Source organism: Metopolophium dirhodum, chromosome 1 (assembly GCF_019925205.1).
Source record: "Metopolophium dirhodum isolate CAU chromosome 1, ASM1992520v1, whole genome shotgun sequence".
In the NCBI taxonomy this organism is placed as follows: domain Eukaryota; kingdom Metazoa; phylum Arthropoda; class Insecta; order Hemiptera; family Aphididae; genus Metopolophium; species Metopolophium dirhodum.
Genome location: NC_083560.1, coordinates 138,781,410 through 138,800,364, shown reverse-complemented (window position 1 = coordinate 138,800,364; position 18,955 = coordinate 138,781,410). Strand labels below are relative to the sequence as shown.

General features: G+C 32.7%; 4 protein-coding genes across 4 annotated transcripts; 1 reads left to right on the top strand and 3 right to left on the bottom strand.

Moving 5' to 3' along the window:
* Positions 1 to 28: 28 nt before the first annotated feature.
* Positions 29 to 753, bottom strand: LOC132936005 (uncharacterized). Its single transcript, XM_061002658.1, has 2 exons — positions 413 to 753; positions 29 to 332 (listed from the first exon to the last, which is right to left on the bottom strand). The coding sequence occupies exons 1-2, from the start codon at positions 592 to 594 to the stop codon at positions 119 to 121; spliced, it is 396 nt and encodes a 131-aa protein (XP_060858641.1). The 5' UTR covers positions 595 to 753; the 3' UTR covers positions 29 to 118.
* Positions 754 to 3,847: 3,094 nt separating this feature from the next.
* LOC132932728 (uncharacterized) lies at positions 3,848 to 4,311 on the top strand. The gene is made up of 3 exons (XM_060999092.1): positions 3,848 to 3,994; positions 4,052 to 4,114; positions 4,174 to 4,311. The coding sequence occupies exons 1-3, from the start codon at positions 3,848 to 3,850 to the stop codon at positions 4,309 to 4,311; spliced, it is 348 nt and encodes a 115-aa protein (XP_060855075.1).
* Positions 4,312 to 9,544: 5,233 nt separating this feature from the next.
* On the bottom strand, positions 9,545 to 9,949 carry LOC132933900 (uncharacterized). Its single transcript, XM_061000176.1, has one exon. It carries the CDS (start codon positions 9,947 to 9,949, stop codon positions 9,545 to 9,547), a length of 405 nt encoding a protein of 134 aa, XP_060856159.1.
* Positions 9,950 to 9,992: 43 nt separating this feature from the next.
* On the bottom strand, positions 9,993 to 13,056 carry LOC132932727 (uncharacterized). The gene is made up of 7 exons (XM_060999090.1): positions 12,822 to 13,056; positions 11,214 to 12,656; positions 11,045 to 11,155; positions 10,671 to 10,981; positions 10,482 to 10,614; positions 10,080 to 10,184; positions 9,993 to 10,000 (listed from the first exon to the last, which is right to left on the bottom strand). The coding sequence occupies exons 1-7, from the start codon at positions 13,054 to 13,056 to the stop codon at positions 9,993 to 9,995; spliced, it is 2,346 nt and encodes a 781-aa protein (XP_060855073.1).
* Positions 13,057 to 18,955: the final 5,899 nt, after the last annotated feature.

The window sequence follows — 18,955 nt, the reverse complement described above, 5'->3', positions numbered from 1 at the left end:
CATTTTTATTTCACAAATTTAACACATATTTGGAATCTGCAAAAAAAAAAACTAATTGCGAAAATTAAAATGAAAATAGTATCAGAATAATATATTACCATAGATGATCTGGACAAATTCACAAGCTAAACAAAAAGACAAAAAAATTAATTATGAGTTTAATTGAATTTATAAATACCTTAATAAATGGATCTTTCTTCCTTGTAGATACTGTGTCCAGTTTAATAACAGCCTTAACCTTAGCTGGACATTCAGCATTTTTCGAAATTCCTTTTTGATTTTCAGATATACTAGGCTTCTGAAATCCACTATGTTGACAAACAAAGTTTTTTCTAAAAAATGTTTAAAGATGTTTTTTAGTTAAGATTTCTACAACATAAATAGTAATGTAAATACAATATAAAATACTTACGAACACACAATTCGCTGCCCATTTGGAACACTAGTTCTAACGTTCCAATTTAAATAATTTATTTTACCAAACTCAGCAACCCACACATTGATGTCTTCCATAGATTTCACATCACATCTTAAAGTTATATTTACATTGTCATCTTTGACAATTTCATATTTAAATGATGGTGGGTAAATCATTTTATTAAATAATTAAAAATGTTAATTAACAAATCTATTCTAATTAGAAAAAGCATAAAATTTGAAAATATTGATAATTTTATCATGTTATCACAAATGTAATAGGACCAATGAGAGCTCTCTATTTCCTATGGGTCTCTAGCAATGTATGGTTTGCTTATATGCGGCCGGCACGGGAAGACAACCACCGACGAGGATGCTATTGATTTAAATCGCAGTTGTTTTCTTTGTTTCTATTTTTGCTTTTTGTATCATAAGCCCGTAAGGTACAAGTTACAAAATCAGAAGCCCGTAAAAAACGTCATGATGAAACTCCCAAGTTTCACCCTTTCAAAATTAATGATTTCGTTCTTGTTAAAACTCACCGACTAAGTAGTCAAATCGATAAAAAAATATCTAAATTTCTCCTGTTGTATGATGGCCCCTATAAAATCAAGAATATTAAGACTGTTAATGCATATGAGTTAGTTAGTCCGGATGATGATACACCTAAAGGTACCCATAATGTTGTATATTTAAAACCGTATATCCCACCGTATATCCCACCGTATATCCCACCGTATATCCCACCGTATATCCCACCAACCAGTGTAACACTTCCTGAGTGACCAATAGTTCATTAAACCTTATTAGTATTCATGCCATTTTATTTTTTTACGTAACCCCTGAAGAATGTCCTGGGTGCTCCATGCTAAATGGGGGGTTAAACCTGGTGTGATCTGCCTGACACGGAACCACCACTGGGTTCGAGCCTCGCTCCACACAATTGTGGGACACAAGCTCGGCTGTACGTACAACTATAGTAGGCCCGGGTAATTCATAATTTTCCGCGTTGTTCCCCCCCCCCCCCCCCCTTTTGTCCCCTTATTACCCCGCCTTTTTTTTTCTCTCTCGGATATCTTTTTTCAAATTCGTTGTCCCCCTAGCTCGGTAGAGCCCCCGTCGTGCAGAGTGTACCTATACTACACTCTGACCGGCAAAGAGTCTGCGACACTCTTCTGTTTAAAAAAAAAAAACCGGTGTTGTGGTGACGCCCCGTCCCAGTAAGTGTCCGGGCTTGGTCGGCCTAGTGTGGTTGCCCTCGTGGCCTTGCGGTGAGCTTCCTACCCATACACATACAGCTGGCGTAAAACCCAGTTGTCCCTGTGCGTGTTAAGGTGGGCGGCGCCGGATCACATTTACCACTATTGTCCCGTGTTCCAATGATCTGGAGGGCGACTACCCCAAAAGGGAGTAAAGAAGCCACCAGACCCCGACTCTTGACCGCTCTTTCACCACAACATGCAGGAACATTCTTGATAGCCCCCCTTAATAATGTTAGGTCCCACCATGGCTTGCCATGTGTGTAAAGTAAAAATGTCCAGATTAATCCATGCAGTGCAAGACCATCGTTGTCTTGCCTGTACACAATAGTTGTAATTTTATTTTTTTTGTCTTGCCCCTTCTACACTAAGTCCCCATAGTGTAGTCGTACCTAGTTCTGTCGTGACCCGAAGAAAGGCATAGACGCTCTAGAGTCCCTGTTCCCTTGTTAAGTTTGATTATTATTTGTGGTTAACAAGGTAGTTATTGGTATCATCATCATCCCTGGACTAGTCAGGTTATTATAATTGGTAGGTTTTTTTTATTATTATTATATTATACACTCACGTGTAGGTTAGTAGGATGAAAAAGACAGTTCCAAAACCTGAACCTGCAGGCGTTTCCCTATACCGCCTTGCTGAACCCTGACACCCGGTTCCAGACCCTCTGCTGAACCCTCCACACCCTCCGCACCATCCGCAGCTTATCGTTCACGTGCGCGAGATACCTCCCCCGCCCTCGCCGCTACCCCTTCCCATATGGCCGCCGCCCGGGGAAAATAATTTAAAAATTTTTTTTCCCGGACTGGGATTCGAACCCGGACCCGTTGATTGATGAGCGATGACTGTACCACTGCGCCACCCCGTTACATAGCTAGCCTTATTTAACTTGTAATAAAATATGTCGCCAACGTGCATGACTTATATCTGCGTTATCATATCTACGTTATCACATATACCCTTATTTTGTAATAAAATATACCGCGAACGAGTGTATATCAGTTATCATATCTACGTTATCACATATACCCTTATTTTGTAATAATAATATACTGCCAACGTGCATGACTTATATCTGCGTTATCACATTACTTCTTCCCCTATCGAACTTGTAATAATATACCGTGAACGAGTGTATATCAGTTATCATATCTACGTTATTACATATACCCTTAACTTGTAATAATATACCGCCAACGAATGTATATCATATCTACGTTATCGCATTATTTTAATATTATATTCCCAAAATTATTAAAATATATACATATCTGTTTGTAAAAGTCGACAGCCTTAACGAACATATGGCAACTAACCCTCCTATAGTCAAACAATTGTAAGCGTTCACGGACATGTAGCTGCATGCAACATCCCTGCAGGGACATGTAGATGTTCCTCCCTCCAAATGATATTCAATGTATACGTTAAATACCATAAAATAAAATCAGTCGCTCTACATCCACCCGAGTGTCTACTCTGTCCGTGCGTTCATCTCGTTTTAAAATAAAAATATTTTTTCGGTGTTTAAAATAAAATAATTTTTCAGCGTTTAAAATAAAATAATTTTTCGGCGTTTAAAATAAAATAATTTTTCGGCGTTTAAAATAAATATGGCTGGACCAGTCGCAAATATGGCTAATATTTGGAAGAAGAAGCCTTTTAAATATACTCCACCATCACCGCCAGCTAATCTCATCGATTGTAGTAATTTAACTATCGATTTCGCGGCTCGTAAGTTCTTAAACATTGGACTAGACCCTACCGATGAATTCAATACCAGGATACATATTATAACAGCTTCACGTTATGTAAATATTCCTGTCGACTTTCTAAATCGAATATTCAGACTTATGGGAAACATTCTATCGTTCATACTCGATCAACCAGAAAAATATGAACGAAAATTATTTTTGGAGACAGACTCAATTTCATTATCTAGTATGGTGTATCAATCGGAGAATACACTCGTTATAGAATCAAAAATTCAAGACGGTTGTCGTGTTTTGTTAAATCGTACCGACCTATTACTCTTGCAAGATTTAGAATCTACCATTTCTGAGATCATCGATAGAAAATCTATTATAATTAAACCAATTGTAATACATCAAATTGATCTAATCGCGTCATTCTTAAAATCAAACTCGATGATAAAACACTCGACACTCGAAATAATGAGAAACCGTGTGAGAAACGTCAATAATGATTTCATGTCAATACACGTTATTGGTGAGAACGACTACATTTTCACAAGTCAGTTAAAATTATATGCAACTGATTGTATCGTTCAAAAATGGATGGAAAAATTGGAAAAAGATGAGGTACGAATAAATTATATTATCATTATTATGTTATGTTAATAAATTTAATTTTTACAGGGATACAATGGTCAGTGTTCATTAGTTTATTCTCCGCCATCGTTTAACAGTTTATATGGACAGGTAATAAACAGTTTTTAAATTTAACCCACAAAACATATTTTAATTTTAAATATTTTTAGGAAAATCTGCCATTAATCTCGCCCTTATCTCCACCGACACAAGAGAGCCACGTCGAAAACATGCAGTATTCTCTACCCACACAGGAGAGCTTCACCGAAAACGATGGACCATTTGGACCACAGTATATATATAACTAATTTTATTTGTACTATTGTAATTTTTGTGTAAAATAAAAAAACAACCGTGATATTTAAAAAACAAGTCTTTTTATTTATTAGTCATAAGGTTTTATTATATAAGGTTACAATATATATAATACATTCATATATATTTGAAAAAAAAAAAAAATATACTGTACATTTTTATAATTTTCTAACATCACCACTAAACGGGTTATAAGTTATAATCTGGTCATGTAATATTAAGCAATATGCTGCAGTCTTTTCTGGTATAACTGTATCCGTTTCAAATTCAATACGTAGATCTACGGTCGACGACTTTACATTGTCGTTTTGACGTTATAAATCGACAACGATGATTGGAACATAGTTTTGATAAATATGTTTTGATAATAATGGTTCGCAATAGTCTCTCTCATAATACGATTTTTGAAAATCTGTATAGGCCTTATACAAAATACTAGTTGTATTATTTTTAAAATCAGCGTGAAAGTCTTCATATGGATACACTTGAGAATTTAAGTGAACCTTAAGGTTTTTTAGTTGACAGTGATCGAATCGTCCAGCATCGATTTCAATATTTTTTTTTCGATTTGTTTGTAATCCAAACAGTACAAATCTCGGTTTTTCTAGCAAGCTGCTGGACTTTACCGTCCACGAATGAGAAGTATTTCTAGGAAGTATCGGATATTCACACATGTCCCAAGTTCTGAACGCACACGATAGTGTTCTATGTGAATCTATTACTTTTATCAGCCTTAATTTTTCTCTATCACTAACTCTGATAATAGGCATCTTCCAAGTCACCTTAGTAAGTTCAATTGTAATTTTTTTATTTTTTTCAACGGCTGCAGTTGCGCCCTCCCCAACAACATGTATCGCATCCAGGTCGGTAGATGCACGATTTAAAATCAGTTAATATAACCACCACCACCACCACTTTTATATGGTGTGATTTTATACGAGTTGCCTTTATACGGCGTGACGTATAATCCACCGCCCAAATGAGATTTCGAATTTCTTTTAAATTCACTAGCCATCTTCACAACGTTGGCAACACCACCAGTCAATGCTCCGAGTGCTGATAAACCAGCAAAAATTGGAATCAGTGGTAGCACCCCGCCCTTTTTTGGAATTGTTATAATCCTTGGAATTTTAGTTTTTTTATTTTTGAATGTTTTTCGTGCGATGGTTATACACTTTTTACTTAATTTCTTAAGGTTTTTTTCACCAACATTTTTCTTTATAACGTTTTTAGCTGCTCTGATGGCTGCTTTAAACCCACATCCAGCCCCGATTTTACGTTTTGCTTTCATGGCGGTAGTCACGCCCCAAGCTACAGCTTTTTATTTTAAACTAGAATCTTTAGATTGAACCTATACCAGGCTCGCTGCTCTAATATATAGTCAGCCTGGTTACGATCTGTGATAGAGTTACTACGATCGTATGCAATATCGTGGTCTCTACACGCAGTGTCTAAAGGGTTTATTCCTTTATCTCCGCGAGCTAAACGTTTTTTTAAATTTGTACCAGGACCACAATATTGATAACCTAGAGAGAAATATTATTATTATAACTAATATAATATACGCATATTATGATCTCACTAGGTACGTGAAGCTCTAATAGTAATTTATTTATAAGCGTGTTGATAAGACCAGCGCCTTTATTGTTGTACCTCCTTCGAGCGAGTGACATCGTGTACTGATCAAGTTTACTGTGTTACATAGATATTTATTTAAAAAATGAAATTCCTTAAACAAGATATACAACTCACAGTTGAAAATGTGGACCCACCTACTTCGTATAAAAAACAAAGACATGGAACGCTTCTACCTAATACGATAAGATCACTTATCGTAGGTCCTTCGGGTTGTGGGAAAACTAATTTAATATTCACATTATTAACACATATAAACGGTGTACGATTTAACAACGTTTACATATATTCGAAAACATTGGATCAACCGAAATATAAATTATTGAGTGATATTTTATTAGACATTGCTGAAATACAATTATTCACGTTCTACGAAAACGAGCAAGTTATTGAACCTGAAAAAGCTTTACCAAACTCTGTGTTTATTTTCGACGATATTATAACTGAAAACCAAAAGATTGCTAGAACTTACTTTTCCAGATGTCGACATAATTTAATAGATGTTTTCTATTTAGCTCAGAGTTATTCAAAAGCGCCTAAACAACTTTTGCGCGACAACGCTAATTTTATTGTACTATTTAATCAAGATGATACAAATTTAAAGCACGTTTACATGGAACATTGCTCTGGTGATATGTCATATACAGAGTTTAAAGACTTTTGTACTTCATGCTGGCGAAAGGGAGATTTGAGTTTATCGTCATAAACAAAGACTGTGAACGCGATAATGGACGATATCGTTACGGATTCGATACGTTCGTCGTTATATAAACTGGTGTTTTTTATAAAAACACTTCATTCGTAAATATGTCGCCTAACGACGAAGTACTCGGTGAATTAATTAAAGCCAAAGAAAATATTAAACGCAAGTACACTGCATTAAAACACGGAAAAGCTGATATTCATTCAATAGTAACAGAAACATTAAAGCCGATTATCGAACCATTAAACGATATTCATAATTCGACATCACAACCTCAGGACATAAGTGTTCGAAATATTGAAGAAAATAATACAGAAAATAATACAGAAAATTCTAGAGTTTTTAAAATAAACGAGTTGTTGGATTCATACAGCATAGACAAAACGTACGGTCCTAAATTACGATCGAACGGTGACGCATATTTGGGTAAAAAAGAAATTAAACTTGACGGAAATACATTAATTATTGAAGATATATCATACCCGTTAACACAAGGGCTTGTTAGTTTAATAATCTCGAAAACTCCGAAAATCTATACCACAGACGACCTAGACGGAAAAGCGCATATTAATTCAGACATCAGCACATTTGACATCAGACGAGAAAAAAATTAAAAAAGGTGGAAATAAATTCACTGGTATAATCAAACCATTGTTCCCAACTGGTAGTGGGTTATCTATGAAACTACAAAATAAAAGTATAGTGTACTGGAATGATCCTAATGAGCTAGTCGATCGTTTACGACTACTTTTAGCTTCTCAAGCTGCTGGTAATACAGGGCTTTCCAACGAAATACTTTCAATTTATGAAGAATTGTATGAAGCGAGTTTGATAAAACGAATTCCAAATGTCTAAACGTGACATCGCTTTCGAACTACACAAACCAGCCAGAAAAAAATATACGAGGCGAAGAGTTTATGTGTATGGAAAAAACGATCTATGGCAGGCCGACTTGGTCGAAATGATTCCTTATTCAAAGATTAATGGTGGTTACATATATTTCCTGGTTGTAATTGATGCATTTACAAAACTTTCTTGGGCGAAACCGTTAAAGAGTAAATCAGGGAAAGAGGTTACTAGCGCTATGGCTACAATATTACTTGATCGGTCACCAAAACTTTTACAAGTCGATAACGGAAAAGAATTTTACAATACGACATTCGACGCGTTGATGAAGAAACATAATATACATAAATATTACACGTATAGTACAACGAAAGCGTGCATAGCAGAACGCCTGAACAGGACAATTAAAGGAAAAATGTATAGAGAGTTCACTGGACGAGGATCACATGAATGGGTTTCCATTTTACAATCTCTGATTAACGAATATAACAATTCAAAACATAGAACAATAGGTATGACGCCTATACAAGCTGATGCAAATCCTTTTTCAGTAAAATTAAAGCAACGTCAAATTAAAAATGTAAAGATTAAATTTAACATCGGTGATAATGTAAGGATAAGCACGTATAAAGGGGTATTTGCAAAAGGTTATTTACCGAGCTGGTCCACAGAAATATTTAAAATTATAAAAATAAATAAAACTTTTCCTACTACTTATCAACTAGAAGATTATACTGGAAAACCGATTGCAGGCTGTTTCTACTCTGAGGAAATTCAGAAAACCATTTACCCAAATGATTATTTAGTCGAAAAAATTATTCGTAAGAAGGGAAACCAAATGTTTGTAAAATGGTTAGGGTTCGATAATACACACAATAGTTGGATAAATACGATAGACATTAGAAAATAGTGTCAGTCGAGCTATAGGCATGGACGTGTTCGGAAGTTCTCGGGCTGGTGAAACAAATACATTTGTGACAAATCTTGAAAAGACAATCAAATCGTTTTCGTCTAAATTGGATAAAATCGAACATTTACTTGAAGAAAATCAAAAATCCGTAAATATACAACAAGAACAAACAAAAAAGTTAGAATTAACGTGCATAGAGATTACAGAGCATATGACAAGAGGCGAAGTATCATCACAATATATCAAAGAAACTATAGGCGAGATTAAAAAATAATACCAGCTATACTGAGCCGTCTTAACACTATAGAAACTTATTATAAAGACAAGCCATAATGTCTTCAGCCATCATCGATATACAATGTGTTCTTGGAATGGATAATTAATACATGATTAAAGAAATGTCTATTGTAGACACTGAATCATGGGCAAGCCAACATTGGATTTTTAAAAATTCTAAATCTAAGCAGGACAATAAGAGCCGAACAACTAATAAGTGGTTGGAACGTAACTATCATAATCTATCAATAGAATATGGTGATGTCGAGTATGAAGAACTAAGTAGAATATTGAATTCCTTAAAGTTTAGAAACATTTACGTAAAAGGGGAGCAGAAAAAACAACTTATTATAGAATTTATACCACACGTCGTAATTATTAACATTGAAGATATAGGATGCCCTCGATTAGATCAAATATGTGATGAAAAAACTTTGCCATGTTGTATTTTTCATATGGGGATTAACCCTAAACAATGTACATTTTATAAAGTATTTAGTCTAAGAAGATGGTTTGTAAATAATTGTTGAAATGTTTTGTAAATAAATATCAAATTTATTTTTATTACTAAAGAGTTCTTTATCCTAACCTATCCCAACTTAATATCTACCTACAATATCTTGAGGGATACTTTACAAGATAGAAAAAAAAAAATAATATCCCTGTAGATATTTTACAAAAATGAAATAACTACAAAGGTATTTTACAATTCAATATCTATTTTAGAATAAAAAACTATCTGTCCAGCTCTAGAAGTTGTATTTATTCATCTTGCTCAGCTAGTGTATCGGGTTCCCTATAAAATTCATAAATATTATAAGTAGAAAATTATAAGTAGAATAAAATTATTTTTAACTCACTCTGTGAAGTAGTGTCCGTGAGCTAGGGTATGTATTTTATCCTCGAGTATAATCCTCTTGTCATCGAAACTATTATAAGTGACTTTGTTTGATTTAATGGTGTTCAATTGATGTTTGAATGAACGGATAGAGACATTTTCTGTCTTCATATTGAAGGTTGCATCCCCAAACAGACAGCGATAATGATCGTCGAAGTTCATGTGGTTTTTCACTACATGTCCTCGGATTCCTTTCGCCCGGATCTTCTCCTTACCATTGATCTTATATGCATAAGACTTTGAACGTAGTGCACAAAAATCTGTCATAACCTCTGAATTAGCCTCATCGGAAAACAGACCCGGAATTTTCTTTCGTTCGGCAATGTAACACGGATGGTCTCGTGGTAAGTCTGATGTATCCATTCGATCGAGTAAATTGGAATTATTTTCCAAGTCTTTGTAAAAATCATCGGTCTGGATATAGTATACCAGTGAATCTAAAATAACATTATAAATTAACATATGAAAATTAGTTTAATTTGAAAACATTTACCTGTATCAGTATACATGAGCTCAATTTTATTTCCATAATGAGCTTGCATAATGTTGTAATGATAATCATACATAACGGTCTTAGAAATTTCCAATACTGCAAAACCTATTGAAAATTAAAAAATATTAAAATATGGTTGATAATAGTAAATTAATTGTATATATTTACCTATATATATTGGCTTGCAAAACTTGATAATTTTATTTTCTAATGATATGGCATTCAGAGTTTCATTGTATGTAAGGCAGTGTTTGAATGTTGTAAGGTTTATAAGTTTTTGCAGACGTTTTTCACTACAAACAAGCTCCATTTTAATTCGATGTCTTAAATTCTCCATCGTCTTCCCTTTAATATGTTATGTTATGTTAGTAAGATAATTAAAAATATATTAAATTTATATACCGAAAACAGCGTTGTTTAAAAGTTTGAAAAAGTCCTTTTCGAAGTCGTTTTTAGCTTTTTTTCGCATCTCAGTGTTTAATTCTATATATTTCTTAAGCCAGTCTGACTGATTAAACTGTATAACTCTGTGAACCTAAAATAAATTTATAATTTATAATTTATAAATAAAATAAAAAATAAATATGGTACTTTTTCCACTACTACTCCGTTTTTAATGGCCTGCTGTAGGTTCCGATAATGAATCACGTAGTTTTTCTTTGAATGGAGTGTTGCCATTAGTTTTTTAACTTTTGTACCGGGTGGAATATCATTTTTCGGTAGGAATGGCAAGTCATTATGTTTGTCATGAAGTTCTTTTGGGTATGATATGTCAACCTCATACATCCGACCTATTGGGGAACTATCGTCTAAAGCATTTAACCCATCTAGTGTGGGTTCGACCCACTTAAATCCACCGTACAGCATGAATTGTGACATTGCGTAACCATACAAATTGTTACCTGGAATTTAAATAACAAATTAAATTAATTTAAATTAATTTAAAATATTAAAATTATTCTTACAATCCTGATAAACAAGCCATGATTTCGGTTTTGTTGGATCATAATCTGGTGTCTTTTCATTATTCACCTTTACATATCTCATGCTCGCCTGAGTCAACCCACCACGAATTCCTATAATAAAATCAAGTATTATTTCACATTTTTAAAAAAAAATAAATAATCATTTTACTTTTTTCAATCATTAACAACATGTCATAATCATGAAGTAATTCGAGTTGTTGACCCGTGTATTTCAACATACAGTCAAAACTAAATCCTGGCGCCGTGTAGTAAAATGATGGATCCAGATGGTAGGTGGTTAAACAGAGGTCTCGGAAATTTTCAAACACATCAGCCAACTGTAGCACATCGATTTTTAAATAAAGATCAGAGTATTCCCCGAGTGTTTGACAGCTGAAATGGTTCCAAACTGTATTTGCATGTTCAAAATCCTCATGTTTTATATGTGATTCTTCCAATGAACTGTAAAAATCTTTTTCTGCCGGTAAACTGGTTTCTTCGAGCTTATCCCAATCATCTGTATAGTCATACGGGTATACACCCTTACGGGTAACTAGTGGTAAATCCTGTGCGGAAAAATGTTTTGCGCTGTTTCTAAACTTTTCAAATCCAGGTGTGATTAAATTTTTTGAAAGTGTTGATAAGCTGGAGGCCATAAATCTCAGTGTATCGATAAATCTTAATGTGAACGAATTGCTTATATGTTTTGAAAACGTAATAAACTTTTCTTCGCTGTTTGGTATTACAGAGATGGAGTTTGTATCATATCCAAGACGAGTGACAATGAAATGTGAATCATAATTCGATAAATTATGAAAAAATACCGGTACAAAGTTTGGTGTTTGAAGTTTAAGATTACACGTATTGCATAACGATTGTCTAAATTTTCCCGATAAATGGCAGTGATCTGCCACTTTATGATTTTCACGAGAAAACTTGGTCTTACATAAATTACAATTATTACATAATTCGTGTGTTTTTCGTTGTTCACCCGTGAAAATTATAGGAATGTTTGTTTTGAGTAATTCTTCAATTTTTTTAGCTATGTCCAAAATACTATCTACAAAATGTTTCGCCACGTCCTTATTATTTTCATTTCCACGGTAGATTACGGGTGATGTTGGAATTCCGAATTTTTCAAGCAGTTCCACCGGTATTTTGTCATTTGCTTTAACCATATACCCATAGCTCATGGGTTCGTATTCTTGAAAAGCTGTTGTTTTTTCTCCAATTTTCTCATCAGTTTTCTTGAGAATTGCTTCGAAATCTGCATAAATTACTATAGGATGACGTTGTGTTTTATCCCATGCAGTAAACTCGAGTATTGACCCATGTTCAGGTATCTGAGGTAGTATGGGTTTGTGCTCCCCACATATTAATTTATGTTGTTCTAGTCCTGCCACGCCGTTTAATTTATATTTGTACTGTTGTTTGTCGAATGTTGTGAAGCACCGTTTGCAAAATATTGTTTGTCCATCGTGTTTGGTTTTTTGTGATCTGATGAGCCGTGAAAAATTAGAGATGTAGCTATAGTGACTGTTATCCCCGTCTGATATTATAAGTAGATCAAAATGGTCGGGTTTTTCTTCATGTACTACTTTCAGAGGGAATACTTTATATTCCGGAAATTTTGGTGGTTGAAATTTTTTATCGATACCGTAAACATTTACGGACACGTTTGGGTTATTTTTTTCAAAAATTTTAACCTGGTGTAGTGGTGTCGGGAACGATATATTTGTAAAATTATATTTTTTTTCGTGTTTTATATAATTATCACCAATACGACATTTATTTTCTCCTGTAACATGTTTTGCTAGGATTGCCCATTTGAAGCATTGCATGTCCATGTTTTGAGGGTTAATCGTAGCTTTTTTATTTTCTATCGCATCTGGTAGTTGTATGTAGGATGAGCCGCCTATAGGTGTATATTTATATACACCTAACATTAAACCGTCTATACATTGTAATGTGAAACCACTACCCTTGCTTGTATACTCGTCTTGCTCTTTCATTTATTTAGCGAATGCCTCTTCAACAATTTCCTGTACTCCGGTATCACAGAAAACCGCCTTAGCCGATGTTTTAAAAGCACGGTTTTCCGATGAATATTCGACATTTGGTATATTATATGTCGCCTCAAGCTTTAAATTAAACTTGATCGGATTTTTACAAGCAATTGATTTTAGTAAATTGATTAGTTCGGATTTAATAGAATCAAGGAAGTAGATGTAGTTTTGAATATTGCCGTTATTTTTTACGTAATACCAAGTGATTGTGTTGTTTGATGACGTCGAGATTTGTGTAAACCCGGGGGACTTTACGAGATTCAAGCGTAATTTTTTTGCCCTGACAGCAGATTTAGTGTGTGCACTGGAAACGCGTTTTCCATTATCAAGCGTAGTGTATGAATCTTTTTTTTAAAAAAAAAAAAACCTTATTAGTCTATACTGCGTTTATAAAAATTAAATTACTAACCTTCCTTTTTACAGAATCCAAGGTTTTCGATGATATCTGCAACTTGAGCGTAATCGCCATCGTCATCCACGTTGTTGTAAAATTCATCCATCACGTTATCTCGTACTGTTGACATTATGTTATCTCGTACTGGTGATACGCTATCTCGTACTGCTGATAGTTTATCATTGGGGCTAGGACAGTTTTCCCGATTTTGATAACAGCGAGATATCATCAAAATCAAATTTCGGGAGATCGGTTATGCCAACCTTAGAAACATAAATTTCCCGTATAAAAATATTTTTAGTTTTACCTAACCAGCGTTTCCAACATAAAAATACAAAAATCTTAATTTAAAATAGCTAAAAACCTAACTACCACTTATCAATTATAACTACAGGATATCAATATCTGAATTTAAAAAAAACAAATATTGGAGCTACCGTCCCATTACCCACCAAAGTTACACATTTAAACCTTGAATGCTCAAAAACTTAAAATAGTTTGTTCATGACACATCTAGTGAATCTTTGTAACACAGAATTCATAATAATTTTGATTATTCTTGATTAACTTTTGATAAAATAATACATGATTGAGTGACTTACATTTCCAATAACAATACGATGCGACATATGTTGAAGAATATTGGTGTATTGCTATTAATTTTATGTTCCACAACAGTTATTTGTTTTAAATGCAGTTTCAAAAACTTACATATGTCCATACATACATAAGCTCCTCAAACATTTCCTAAATTTAGTTTTAAGCTTATTCAATATTATCAAAGTAAGGCGTTAGCCACCCCAAATGCTATTTGCGCCCATGCATACATATTAGTATCAATTGTAAATTCATCATAATATATACACAGTATAAGACTTAAAAATTGCATTTACTTGTCTAAATTCTATATATATTTTATGTATAAGGTACATAGTTACATAAGATACAAACATAAGTACTGTGTAAATTATAAAACTAAGATTTTATATATGTACTAAAAAAAATTATATAGCTGAAATTTAAAATATAAATATAATATTCGTCTAAGTTTATCAATAAATAGAAACAAAAAAAAATACATTCAAATATACATTAAATAGACAAATATAACTTAAGAAGTATGAAGTGAAGAATACACTGTTGAGTACTGTAGAGATGTGACAAGTTGTCTTTAATTAACTGATTCGTTTTTTTCAAATAAATGAACTGGTTCAGACAGTACAGTGAATCATTTGATCATAAGAATCATAATTTATTTGTTCGTGACCACCATTGACGAGTTTATTTAATTGAATCATTAGTCTAATGCGAGTTGTTTCTTATCATAATTATACAAAATTAATTAAATGAATACAAAATAATTTATTATAAGAATCTAAATAATCAATAGTATACAAGAAGTCACTATTTCTATTTTTTGGTTTTTATACATCAAATTTGACTTAAATAATATAAAATTAGTTTGTTGACACATTAAAAACACAGTAAATAAAAATCATCTACATCTTATATGGAGTTAAGTAAAAAGAAATAATAATTAATATTAGTCCCAATTATCTACACACCAAGTATCTATTTAGTTTAATTTTTTATTTATTTTAAACTAACAAAACATGTTTAGTAATCAAAGGTCAGGTATTTATCAATAGAGTAATATGGTTTGAAACTGGCTGGACAGTGATGTACTGATGTGATATGATATTTAATCTTTTAGTCGGGTAAATATTTAAACATAAATTCAATCAACCAACCAGGGAAATTTTATTTTAGCACATTGAAAATGAAAATTTGTTTCTTAAATTACATTTTAACCGTTTCTTATTCTATTTTATTGTATCTTTTAATAAGAAAAATTTCAATCCCCTAAAGAAGAATTCAATTACAGTAAAAATATTAACTTCAAAAAATACAAAATTGTTTGTTTGTTTTTTCAATATTTTATTTGTAATATCTATTTATTAGATTTTGTAATTTGTAATTTAGTTTTATAATATAGGAATTTTTTGTATATCAAGAAATAGCGTGGATTTTTGTGAACGAGACATCTAGAACCTACATATATTCTATTATAATCTATTTTTCATTTTTATATATGTATAATATATAATATTAGGGCCTTGTCCTTGAGTATAGGTAGGTGCAACGTTTTAATGTCATTAATTATTATTAAGGTGTTAATATTAATAAGGCAGAATTTAAATCCCTACTCATGGCACCCAATTTATTTAGTTGTGCCTTAACCACGGTGGCACAGTATGGCACTTGTCACGGATTACAGAATAACATAATATTATTATATATAAATAAATACACCGGCATATATCCGGAAACGGTATTTACAACTCTATGTGGTATAGCTTAATGACGTTCTTTCAAGGGTGAACACAGAAGTTGAAGCTAGATGCCTATTTTGGTCATTACTCGTAAACCGCCATGTGGAACTGTTAGTGGAAACAGTTTTTTCAGAAGAAGTTTTTCCAAACAGAATAATCTCCTACATGGCTTGGGTACATGCATACACCAGTTACTGTATCTTGCTTACTAAAATTGGAAAAAAAAACAACTATATTAATTAAATTATTTTGAAAATAGTATTCATTTAATGGCTCAATATCATATAAAAAATCAATGAAGGTAAAATAGTAACCAATCAACATTATTCATAGTCCCAACACATAGTGTATCCCAATATATAATATAGCCAACATCCTTGTGTTATAGTTGTGAACCTATAGTGTATACTTGTATTATTTATTATTATCTATGCCTTATGGAGAAAAATAAAAAATAACAATATAGGTAAACATGTAAACTTTTTAATATTATTAATAATTAGTAACTCCATCATCATTAACCATTACTATAAAATTTAACACTAAGGACCATAGTCAATGCTTAAGAATAAGTATTGCTTAAGTAAATGTTGGTAATTTAAAAACTAAAAAAGTTGTGATATAAAAAAACAGGTTAGGTTAGTAGCTATAGTAACTAAAAGCAATGCTTGATGCAGGTCTCGACGATCCTTAGTTTAAGTAACACTATTTCTTTTCTTAGGCTAAAGTCTCGTGTATGAATCTCGTTTGAGTCATAAGTAGGTACAGCTTAAGCAATACTTATTTTTAAGCATCAGCTATGATAATGGCCCTAAACATTTACAAAATAATGGTTACACATGTTAATAATTCATTATCATAATTTAAAATCTATGATTATTTGATAAAGCAAATTTAGTATGGTTTTTTGGTTTTTTTATGGTTTTTGTAAGCTCTCTATTTAACAACTGGAAAATTCATTACACCAACCATTTAAATGGAATCTCCATAATATTCTCCATCGACAAACTTTAGATTTCACCATTTCTCGTTCTCCTATGTGGGATTAATCTCATCCACAAACAGACGACCACAATAGTTCTGAATAGAGTACATACCTAATGGCTAATATTATATTATATATCTGTCATTTACTAATTCACAATACGTTTATACCTATTGTCCAGCGTTAGTAAATTTCAGGACATGTCATATTAAAGTATTATAATTTATGACAAAATACATTTAGTTATAATCATTTTCGAGACGTATAATACGTCATAAACTTTGATGATTGAGTTCATCAATTATATAAACAATTGTTCATGTTTAACACTAAATAGATTTATTATCGATGTGATTATATGAATAGGTAACTACTTCTAGGAAAACTACTGACATAGAAAGTTGTATGTTACTGGCGTAATTACCAAATGCGAACTAACGTATAAATATGTTATAGTTTTTAAAGTTCAATAAATCTATAAGTTGTAGCTGATGACGTTTTCATAAGCTAATATTATACTTTTAAGTTCCCAAACGTTTTGGTTTAGGCCCTTCTAAAACGTAATCCCGGAGTCCCCCCCCCCCTAGTTGTATTTTGGAAAAGATTTAGTTTTTGTACGACGTTTCTGAAACTCGAGATTTGTATAGTTTGGAGGTCGGTGATCAAATTCGGTATCAGGTGTCGAGACCATAGGAGCCGTTTTTCTCCGTCTTTTGGGGCTTCGGAAATTTAAAATTTGCGTTTTTCGGGGTTTCCGGTACGGACACTTAGATTTTGGGAGCGGTGAGCCTTTTTTTGTAGTCGGACGTTATAGAAGACTTTGCGCCGTATCGATGGATACCAATATCGAGGTTATCCCACTTTTGGTTCGGGAGTTATGATTTTTCAAGTGTTTTTTGTACTTAAAAAATTACGTAGTTACGTGTATTTTGGATTTTAGGTTGTCGTTTGATCAGTACGAAACTCGAGATTCCTGTCTTTTGGTGTACGAGGATTTAAAAAGGCTCTATGGTTGAAGTACGTGCGACCATTATTTCGCCCGTAATCGGAGAAGCAAAAAGTTGAAAAACGCAATATGTGATTATTCGTATAACCAGACGTTTCCTTATGGTATACGTATGTATGACGTTTTAAGTAATAATTGTTTTGAACTTTTTTTTCACATTTATTCTAGTAGGCAATTATTTATTAATGTAAATCGATAGGCATATAAGAATAAAATATTAAAACCTATAAAATAATAGGTCAATTAACTCTAATATAATATTTGAGGTAACACAAGTAACAACACAAAATTGGATGTACATTTTCAAAAATTAGCTCCTTTAATATGGGTCGTATCGTTTTGAAATCTTTAAGGTGCAATGCAGTGACATCTCTAGATCAAATTTCTGTTCTCGAAAAAGCCAAGTCTCGTATTTAAGTTTGAGAAATTGGTAAAACTAAATTTCCCGCTAATTTTTTTTTAAAAAAAATTCAAATTTTGATCACAACATTTACCCCCTTAATAGTAGAGTTAATAAACTTTTAAAAACTGGTAACTGGTCTAGAGACGTTTCTGCTTCAATCCTCGAAAGTTTCAAAAAGATCGTACTTTTTTTGAAGGATTTGGTTTTTTCAAAATCGTAATATATGTATTGAGAAAACCTAAAACCTACAATATTGATCGTATCGTCTTGAAATCTTCGAGGTTCAATGCAGTGACCCCTCTAGATCCAATATCTGTTCTTAAAAAAATCACGTATCGACCCTAAGGCTGGATAATTGACAAAAGAAAATTTCCCGCCAATTTTTTTTTTGAACAATTCAAAATTTTGAACCTTAATTTACCCTCTTAATATTTGAGTTACAAAAACTTTTACCAGATGACAAATGAACTACGCATGTTTCTGCTTCGATCCTCATAGGTTTCATTAAGATAGGACTTTTATTGAAGGATTTAGGTTTTTAAATAGGTTTTTCAAATTCGTATTTTATTGAAAACCTAAATCATTCAATATAAGTGCTATCGTTATGAAACCTTCAAGGACCGAAGCAGTCAACCCTCGAGATCAAATTTCTATTCTCAAAAAAGTCGCGTACCGACCTTAAGTTTGAAAAATTAACAAAAGAAAATTTCCCGCCAATTTCATT